The sequence below is a fragment of the Nelumbo nucifera genome, chromosome 5, assembly GCF_055504915.1.
Source record: "Nelumbo nucifera cultivar China Antique chromosome 5, China Antique-T2T, whole genome shotgun sequence".
Taxonomy (NCBI): Eukaryota; Viridiplantae; Streptophyta; class Magnoliopsida; order Proteales; family Nelumbonaceae; genus Nelumbo; species Nelumbo nucifera.
The window spans coordinates 54,177,359-54,188,229 of NC_142653.1; the positions used below are offsets into that span (position 1 = coordinate 54,177,359).

General features: G+C 36.5%; 1 protein-coding gene and 1 long non-coding RNA gene across 2 annotated transcripts; one reads left to right on the plus strand and one right to left on the minus strand.

The window, feature by feature from the left end:
• The first annotated feature begins 785 nt into the window (after positions 1 to 785).
• On the plus strand, positions 786 to 2,192 carry LOC104596755 (uncharacterized). Its single transcript, XR_735091.3, has 2 exons — positions 786 to 1,155; positions 1,259 to 2,192. It is a non-coding gene; the product is annotated as an uncharacterized LOC104596755 (long non-coding RNA).
• Positions 1,230 to 10,236, minus strand: LOC104596754 (patatin-like protein 2). Its single transcript, XM_010258034.3, has 6 exons — positions 10,000 to 10,236; positions 9,608 to 9,789; positions 9,349 to 9,529; positions 7,191 to 7,391; positions 6,732 to 7,079; positions 1,230 to 6,625 (listed from the first exon to the last, which is right to left on the minus strand). The coding sequence occupies exons 1-6, from the start codon at positions 10,135 to 10,137 to the stop codon at positions 6,377 to 6,379; spliced, it is 1,299 nt and encodes a 432-aa protein (XP_010256336.1). The 5' UTR covers positions 10,138 to 10,236; the 3' UTR covers positions 1,230 to 6,376.
• Positions 10,237 to 10,871: the final 635 nt, after the last annotated feature.

Here is a 10,871-nt window from a genome sequence, read left to right on the forward strand (position 1 = left end):
ACCATGGGCTAGATGATTGGAAACTTTGTCCTCATCGTTGTAAGATATTTCTCGGGCTCTACATCTTAGTATAAAATACATGGATCATTACTCTGTTCTAGGTATTTTATTTATTAGGCAATTGAGTTTTGCTTTGATCTAGGCATGCACTTATTTCTTCAATATTTGATTATTTTAATTGATGATAAAAAATAGTACATATTAAATACATTTAAAAAAAATAAAACAAAATAAAATAACAAAAAAGATTTGTGGATTGTTGATTTGTACTTGTGGAATGATGTATTGTGTAGTTGAAAATAATGATCAAGAGTTTTGGGTTTTGGGGCTTAGAAAGTTAGTATATAATTTGGCCTCACCCCTCTAGGTTACACCATTCCATTTTAGGTTGAAATCATGGGAGTAGGTGCAACTGTTTATTTTAGTTATTCTTGTTACCAAAGAAGTGGAATTGATTAGTCGTGTTGTTCTCTTAATGAAATGTATAAATTTTATTTCTAAAATATCATCAGTTTAGCAAAATTGTGTTATTGTTTGATTAATTATGCCATTTGTAGATTTTCTGTCCTTATTTTCTTTGGTCTTAGAATTTTCTATTTAAATAAAATACAAATTTTAGAGGGTCTTGACTATGAGTCCGGATCTGCTCTCACCGCCTAGCACCTCACAAAGTCCTCACAAAATGTAATGATGCCATGCATCCCAAAACCATGTGAATTAGTATACACAAGTGGGGAGCCTAACCGCTGTTAGTCTCCATTCCAGTAGCTCGGCCCCCCCCCCCACTCCCCCCTATTCTCCCCACCGCAAGTCTTATTTCTATTTTTCTGTTCTTTTTCGCTCAAAGCCCCTACCTCTCCAACAATGAAAGTATGAAACCCTAGCGCCTTCCACCGGTTGCAATGCTCTCCTTGACAGTCGGTGATTTAGCTGGCGACAATACGAAGGCTCTCTACAGTCACCGACGAAACAAGACTCTGGAAACTCTGTTGCTTTCTCTTTTTCTGCCCAAACTCTCCTGTTTCTTTTCTCTTCACGAAGGGCCCAAACCCTCTTTTCTCTTCTTGTCAGGATCCAGCCTTTCATCTCTCCAATGGGGATTAATCTCATCAGCAAGAATAGACACAACGACTTGATTTCAGTGACCAAACACAGGTAAATCTCCCAAAATCCCAAGAACAAAAGGTTGTTGAAAAATTTCTCTCTCATGTTGGGGTTCTTTGTTTCTCTTTTTCTTTTTTTTTTTTTTTTACTACAGAGTACTCCCACCGACAACCATTGTTGGTAGGCTATTATCACCGATGACCATGACCGGTTCCAAGTATCTTTTTTTTTTCTTCCAAATTGGTCCAAATGAATGTAGTGTTTTCTAGTTTGAATTGGAGCATACAGAGACCAGCTCTAGTGAACAATACTTCCTATTTCTTGATTGAGATCGGCAACTTCTCTTTATTTTTATACAAAGACCAGCAACTTTAAAATTTGTTGTCTAGTTTTTCCGTTTTTTTTACTAAATAACTAGTTCTTAATTTGTCATATCCCAATGCAAGGAGTAATGTAAATCTCCTGATGGGATGCATCCAAAAAAACAATACACATACACTCTACAAATATGCTCCTTCAAAGATAAATAAACATGTAATATAACAAAAAAAAGTCACTACAAATCATATCATCTAAATGTTTGGTTCTAGTATGCTCGATCTGTGTTAGATTTTAGAGAAGGTTAATAAAAAATTGCATTAATTGAATATAGTAATTACATCATATTTATAGACTAAAACAGACCAAACATATTCAAACTCCAACTCTTAGACTCTATCTAGGACTCTATGTAGTTTATTTCAATTCATCTCATACTCTATCGTAACATAACAAACTCAATCCATATCCTTAATATGCCCCCTCAAACACATGGGAATCAACGATCATCATGTGTTTGACCAAAAAGAATTTTAAGTTGATGATGATGGCTTCCAACCCTTCAAGTCCTGATGTGATTCAAAAAATGTTTAAAAAATATATAAAAAAGGAACCAAGCATGTGCACACTTACAAGTATATATATAAAAAATATATAAAATTTTGGAAACATATTATTTACTATCACCATCATCATAAAAATATGTCACATAGAAAGCATGCACACACTTTCGACGGTGGCCAATGAAAGCAGAGAAAGAAGAAGACGAAGAATATGGTGGAGAAGAAGAAGAAGAAGAGAGAGTGAGAGAATGGCTGGGAGGGGTGAGGAGAAATGGCCTAGAGAAGGTGGTTTGCCACAGCCAAGAATTGCAGCGGCGACCAAAAAAAGAAAAAAAAAGGAGGAAACGGGAAGAAGAAGAAGAAGAAATAAGAGGTAGGAAGAGAAAGAGAGGAGAGGGAAGGCTAGAGATGGGGTCGGAGAAGGTTGTCGTAGATGCTGCCCGCATTCGAATGAGGGAGGAGGTGAATAGTCGATTCCACTAAATTAAAAACTTAGTTTTTATTTTATAATGGGTTAGGGGTAGTTTTGTATTTTTTAGAAATTTAAGGGGTATTTTGATAATTTTGAGAAAATAGGTCCAACCGACAAATAGAGGGTTGAATTGGATTTGACCATGGAGTGGGGTCATGCAAGTGCAGGCTTATGAGATTGGCCAAAATGAAATCTTTTAGATGAAAGGGTAAATGAGGGTACTCCTAGCTGAAATTTCAAAGGGTGGGGTTTTCGGACATTTTGAATTGATTGGCAAGGTTGGATTGGGCCAACTGGGTTCGGATTGGGCAGATCTGGTAAGGGCTTGATTCGGTCAATCTAGAACATCGAAATAGAATCTTTGTGTGATCGAGGGCCAAATAGAGGTAGTTTTGGGTGAAACTTCACAGGGTAGGGATTTTGTGTAGTCTGAGATGACTGATAAGGTTAGATTGGGATAATTGGGCTTGGATCGAGCAGATCTGGAATCCAATCAATCTAGAGCCTTGAAATGGAATCTAGGTGCGATGGAGGGGTAAACAAAGGTATTTTGGGCTGAAATTTTATGGGTGAGTACTTGGAGGTGTCCGAGATATGATGGTGATGTTTGATTAGTCTTTGAGGGTCAAGATTGTAGGAATTTAGGTCAACAGGATGATGTAGAATGGAATCTGGATTTGATGGAAGGGCAAATAGGGGAATTTGGGGTTGAGATTCAGAGTTTAATGGTATGGTTTGATCGGTTTGAATGTGTTAAGATCAAGGGGATCTGGGTTCTGAGTGTTTAAGCTAACGAGAGAGGTTGAAATTAAGGATGCAACTTGGGCGGGCCCAACCTGAGCCCGAACCGGCCCAACCCGGAATTTTACATGGGTTAGGCTTGGATTTTCGGTCCTCGGGCTGGGCTCAGGCTCAAGAAGTCGGTTTTTTTCTTTTGGGTCGAGCTCAGGCCTATCCCTTAGGTAGCCCGAACTTGGCGCGAGCCTGACCCAATTATATACATTTATACATGTGTGTGTATACATACATATTTGTATATATAACATTTGTATATATATTTGCATAAGTACATTTATATATTTATAATTTTAGAGTGGGTTCATTGACCAACTCAAGCTTGGCCCGAGCTCGATCCCAACCTGAGTGTCTCAAATTATAGGGCGGGCTAGGCTCAAGTTGGGAAAATCGGGCTTGACCTCAAGTTCGAGCCTTAAACCCAAATTTTAGGGTTGGGCCTGGGTTGACCATAACCCAACCCAACCTGCCCGACTTGCACCCCTAGTTGAAATGAAATCTTCGTTTGATGAGGGGGTAAATAAAGGAATCTTGAGTTTAAATTTCATGGGTAGGTGTTTTGGGAGGTCCTACGTCTAGTGGATGTGTCTGATCTAATGGTTGAGGTGTAAGTGAGAATTGATTGGGACCATTGGATAGGTATTGGGTAGGTTTAACAATGGATTTGAGGGTTCTCAGAGTGAAATTCATGTTTTCTTTTGGGTTTTAGGTGTTTTGAAGAGATCGGAAAAATTTAATCCAGAGTATGATGTTAATTGGGGTTCAAGCAACATCGAGCAAAAATCCGATGTTGATAACTAAAAGTAAAGGTTCCTTTGAAAGAACATCAGCCTATTAAAATATATTATTTGTGAAGTTGAATGATATCAATGTCTTGAAATATAAAAATAGAATTGTGGACACATGGGTATCGCCTTTCAAAGGTTGATTAGTCGAAACAAGAACCAATAATAACTAGATTCAGAAAATGATATAGGCACATAGCTAAGGAAGTAGCTATTTCCATTTCCTATAGATCCTACACACACAGGTAACATTATCCAGTTAATATGCTTTCAATATGTTTTTGTATCTAGTTCCAAGCATAGGTTTCATTTCCTAAAACTATTATCATGTAAAATTAATGAAACTTCTAACATATACAGATTTTATAGTATAATTTATTGCCACTTGCTCCTCATACTAAGGCTACAAAGACTATTCACACCATCAAAAACTTTATCTTTCATGGGATAGCATGATGAAGGGAGAATTAAGGATTGGGTATTAAGGCATCTTGCTGGCTCTCCAACATGGAAAACCTTTGACAGTATTCATCCACCATTTGCTATAGATACACATAATGTTAAAATTAGGTTGGCAACTGATAGATTTAGTCCATTTGGAATAATGACTTCTACTTGTATCACATGGCCTATTGTATAATGATACATAATTTTCCCCTATGCATATACATGAAGCAACCTTATATGATGATGCTATTGCTTATTCTTGGACCACATGCACCAGGAAATGAATTTGATGTATTCTTACAACCCTTAACAAATGAATTGCTTGAACTCTGCATGGAGCATGACATACACAAGTATGATGGACTAAAGAATGAAATGTTCTGAATAGGTGTAGTTGTTGTAGTTGTTCGATCTTTGGACTATCAATGATTTTCCTATCTAAGCAAACTTCTAAGGATGGAGCATCAAAGGAAAATTGTCATGCCCCTTCATCTAATGAAGATACCTATTCATTAAAATTAAAGCATAACCACAAATTTTGTTATATGGAGCATCATCAAATTTTTTATGAACGTCATAAGTTTCGAAGTGATAAAACATCATTTGATAGGAATAAAGAGTAGAGGATTGCACCTATATTTGAAAAAGGATGAAGTTGTTAATGGGAGGAACAGAAAGAAGTGATACCTCAAATGATAAATTAAATTAAAAGAAGAGAAGCACCCGTAGGCAAAATGATGAAATTGTAGGTGAGAGGAAAAGAAAGAGAAAGAAGAGAAACACTACTAACAAAATGATGAAAATGTTGGTGAGAAGAATGGAAAGAAGAATTATACCTCCAATGAGAAATTGAATTCAAAGAAGAAAAAAACATACTCTTTGACTTGCCATATTGGCAATGCTTGTTGTTACATTACAATCTACATTGATGCACATAGAGAAAAATAAATGTATGTGATAATTTATTAGGAATGCTTTTGAGTATTGGGGGAAAGACAAAGGATAATTTGAGATATTGTCTTCATTTACGACGCTTGAGTATAAAGAAGGCATTTCATCTAGTGTCTGATTATTGCCTTAGCCCAGCTTATTTGCCCTTAGCTTATAATACAACGAATAGAAAGGTTTGCAAGGGTTTGGAGAATGTAGAAGTCACGGATGGATATATCTAATATTTCACAAATAATAAAAGTGAAAAAGCATAAACTCATTGGATTAAAGAGTTGCTTGAGAGAAACTACTAGGAGTTTCTAGGCTTTTCAACAAATATTTCTTATAGGCTCTAGAAGTGGGGCCCACCTCACAAAGCCAAAATTCATTATGGGAAATTCTTCCAAAACAGGCATTAAGCCCAGATCTGCTGTCTTTGAGCAGAAAATTAAAGTGGCTTGTCATTGATTTTTTTTTTTTTTTTTTTGATAAGAGCGGCTTATCATTGAACTGGGTGACTTCTCCAAAGCAGCAGCTTAGTGAAAGTAGTTTGAACCAAAGCTTGAGCCCATACAAACGGGCCCTAACCTGAGAAGCCAAAAGCCAATTAGCAGCTTTCCATATTTTAAAGAAGACCAATTAAATAAATATAAAAGAGAAGTAATTATTAGACAAATTCTTCCTAAAAGACCGACCAAGCCATGAACCATAACACCACATTCTTCATTTGAGGAATCAAGATATTTCCTTAAATTCATAGGTGAGATATGCAAATACATTCATAAACAAACGAGAAATGAAAACAAGAAACAACAAAATATACACAAAGATTACTCAATCTATTGGCTGGTAGTGCAGTGAAATTAATCCAAGGCTGGCTGTATCCTTAGCCATCAACCCGTTCTCCACGTTTTTTCCGGTTTTCTAAAAGTACTTTTGCAAACCTGTAAGTGTAAAGAACATCAATAAGCAAATCTGTAATATATGTATTGTGGTAGATTTCTGAAGCAATTATAGGTTTCAAGTTCATACTTCTCAAGTGCTTCGCCATTAGTATACTGTCTTATTTCCTCCAGCTGACCAGTTAGCAAATTCACCCTCGAGACTTTTTCTCCCAGCAACTTTTCGCCAACCCTAACAAGTCCCATCAAGTTTTTATGGGTCGCGATGTCAGCAGAAGATAAATCTCCCACTAATTCCTCACTCCTAGGCTGTTTTGTTTTGATTCAGGATCGACCATTATCAGTTTTTCATTATGGAAGAAAAAATAGAGATCAAGTGGAGTAATTCAAAAAGACTACAAGAATTAATGTATACCTGAATTCGGAGATAGTTGTATTCAACATTAAGAGCTTCAAGAATGTTTGCAAGTTGGACATCCACCATGTCTGCACTGGCTTGAGTAAATACATCTACTAGTGGAATTGATTTACGCTTGAATAACCAAGAAAATCCTCCCCATTCAAATGGATTATCAGCACTGTATTTCGCCTCACTCATTCCTGACCCAGTCCCCAGAGAAATAACTAAAACTCCCCCATTGTCTCTTGGTTCTGAATCCTGATCAGTTTCCTCATTTGAACCCGAAGAACCTCTATTATTTTGACCCACAGGACGCAAAATATGTGGATATCTCTTGACAACCTCGCTCAAGGTAACCATAACCTGAAACAATTAATTGCCACCATTGTTAGTCAGTTTAGATGTTTATACTCTTTATAGTCAAGACACACCACTATTTAAGATCTCAGAGGATGGATGCATGGAGATTCATACTGGGTTGTTAGCAGCTACACCACCATCGACGAGGTGAAATTCCGTTTTCCCTTGCTTTTCGGAATCTTTGTTAGGTTCAGAGTCATTGACAGAGAAATGATGGGGAGGCAGAAAGACTGGTGCAGCGGAGGTGGCAATACAGATATCCTTGAGTTTAACATTCAAGTTTGGGGTTTCCTCTAACTTATTCTCTCTCTGGAACTGCACAATGAAAACACCAAGCATAATGAAAATCCGACTGCTATTGTTGCTGCGTCAATGCAAGATTTCATGTTACCTAATTAATCCTCTCATAATGATTTGGAATTTGGATTATTACTGAATGAAACTTGTGTTCAACAACTAATATTTATCCACTCTGTGATCTCCAGCACATCTGATTGGTTCAAATTAGAGCTGGAATTTGGGCCAGCCCAATTGACTCCAACACGACCCAGCCCAAGGTTTTATATGGGCCGGGTTTGAGTTTTCGGGCTCTATGATGGGCCAGGACCAGAAAAAATCAGGTTTGGCTTAATTCATATGATATACACCTATGACGATTTGTATATTGCATGTTTTTTATCAGAAATATTTACGATATACATCGTGGAGTATATATTAGTCATTTACTATATGTTTATGATTAGCCTAAATGCTATCCCATGCACAATAGCACAAACATGTACAATGCAACCATGTAATTCATTTTTATTTGTATTAATTTTTTTTGGTTATATATACACATATACATAAATCATGCATACATACATTTATTGATGGCATTTGTGCATATTTTCAATCCATTTCACTTGTAGTTAAATTAGGCAATTAACTTAGGGTCCGTTTGGCAAATTTTTTTGAGATCCTTTTGTAGTTTTAACCGTCTATAGATGTATTGAGTTTTTGACATAAGATCTGGGTTGCTTGAAGACCGTTTGGCAGATAAGCATCTTTTCGTGCATCATTTCAGATCTTTCCGCGTGAGATTAAAACGCAGAAGATGCGGGAAGCTTCATTTAGAGCTTCCCGCATCTTTTCGGCACCCTGTCTTTTGGCGATGAAATCTTCCATGTGCCTAATGGGAATAAATCAATTTCCGGTCTTTCCAACTTGTAAACAGCCAAAAGACTACACAGAAAGATGCACCAAATGGGGTTTCAATAAATAGTACTTACAAAAACATATTAAAAAAAATTTTCAAACTTGATTAAGTCATCTAGGCCCAATGAAACCGACCTGAGCCAGTCGGTAAACTTGGGACCCAACTGGAGGTCTAATATTAGTGTTGGTTATGGGCCAACCAATATTCCGTCCAAGCTGCACCCTTGTTTCAAGCAGAAACAATGGGCCATTTTGGTCATTATACTTGCAGATATTATATTACTAAAATACCCTCCATCATGTCACGTGTAACGCCGAGAGTGTATTGTGACGTTATGTAGATAACCAAAAACATGGTTTTTAAAAACGAATCAGAGATCAAACTGGTTAGGGGTCTGGTTATTGGTTCGAATGGTCCGATAGTTCGACCCGAACAGGGCCCTTTCTGACAAAAAATAAAAATATTTAAAAAAAATTAAAAAATTGGAAAATGGTCAAAATCATTCGAACAATTAACCGGCCGGTTCAATGGTTTACTGACCAAAATCAACGGTTTTGGGGAAAAAAATGAATTTGGGGGAAAAAGGGTGACCGGTACCCGGTTTTTCTAGTTCGACCATCCGGTCTTATCCGGTTTTGAAAACAATGACAAAAAACAATGAAACTAGTTAACAAACGTAGGAAAAGTTATTTTATTAATTAAAATAAAAGAATGTTTTTAAATTTTAGCTTAATAAAAAACTAACTCCATCTCCCTATTTTTTGTTTTTAAATTTATTAGACAATACAAAACTCGGGAATAATGCTAATTAAGATGGAGAGAGAGAGAATATTCCCGCACTGTTATAATCCGTCATTTAATAGTTTGACTTGGAATTGATACCACGTGGCCCAACTGGTAGAGAGAGAAATAACCTGAAAGCTATTGAAAATGGTTGGTTGGAGGATTTTGATATCAAAAGTTGGAATAACCACAAATATATTTAATAATATGTAACTAAAAAATAGTTTGACTTGGAATTGATACCACGTGGCCCAACTGGCATATATATATAGAGAGAGAGAGAGAAATAACCTGAAAGCTAGTGAAAATGGTTGGTTGGAGGATTTTGATATCAAAAGTTGGAATAACCACATTCGTCAATGTCTGCCCCAGCATTATTTCTCCAAGATTATCCTCAATAATTCGGTGGAGATACTTGCCATCGTACATAGGGCCAAACATTGCTCTGATATACTTTACAAAACTAAAGGGCCTTGTATGTTGCATAAGACAATAGACATTAGAATAATAATAATAATAATAATAATAATAATAATAATAATAATAATACCAGAATTGTGGGAAGATTTTGGGGCTATTTTTCAAGTAGAAGTCCTTGATTTCTTTAGCAGGGAGTTTAGGGCGTTTCTCTTTATCTGGTGCCGTTAACATTGCACTAATCAGACCACCTGTGCTTGTTCCAGCAATCACGTCAAAATAGTCTGCGATTCTCGCATCTTTTCCATCTACTTCCTGCACCAATTGGAGAGAAAACAATATAATTTTATTACCAAAGTTTTCAAAATCGATTCGGAGAACGAATCAGTTAGGGGTCCAGTTTCCGGGTCAAACGGTTTGACAGTTTGAACCGAATGATCTGCCCATTTTAATAAAAATAAATAAAAAAAGGATCAAAACCATTCAAAAAACAACCCTTAATAACTATATGTGTGTTTTATGTACCTGTAATCTCTCTTCCAAGAACTTGAGAATAACAGCAGGGATGATTCCTCTTATACCACCTCCATCTATGCTAAGAACTGTAATTAGATCTCCGTCTTTGGGGGGCTTTAGGGGTGCACGGTGGTTTGCAGCAGCCATGAGAAACTTAGCGGTAAGAACCAAAAACTAGAAATATGTAATAGAATGTTGCAGAGGTATCTGCAGGAAGCTTATGCTGAGCTTTCAGCAAAAGTTAAAGCTTCCAATTATCAGAAAAACTGTCTTATTGATCACCTCAAGAATCATTATTTATAGGCTTTTCATGGAAGTAGTGGACGCGTTCCTTGAATTTGTTTAAATGCAAGTTGTGTTTTAGTCGTTTTATGGGAGTACTTCATCATTAATTAAGTTACATTACGTAACATTGATAGAGCGTTGACATTGAGGACTTGAATATCCAGAACCGTAATGGCAAAGACAGTCCCGGCCACGAGTAATTCAACCAATGTGCCATCCCTGGATACAATCTACGTAGTTATCACTCTTCTGTTCAAACAATCAAACAACAAAAGAATTGAAAACTAGAAAATTAAGGTCTCGTTCGTTTTTGGGTAAATAATTTTTTCGGGTAAACATGATTAGTTGGATAAGTTTTTTTTAGAAAACATTTACCCGAGTAAGTACATTTATCCATATTTTTTTGTTTCTCATGTTGACTATTTTAGTCATAGAAATCTATTATTAAAAGGGCATTTTTGTCTCATTCAAGTATTGGCAACTTTCCCCTATGTGGAAAAATTATTTATCCACCTAAGAAATGGGTATCACTTTCCTGAGTAAGTGTTATTTTTCATGGTCCCCACATAAAGTTAGAAAAAGAGCATGAGATTCTT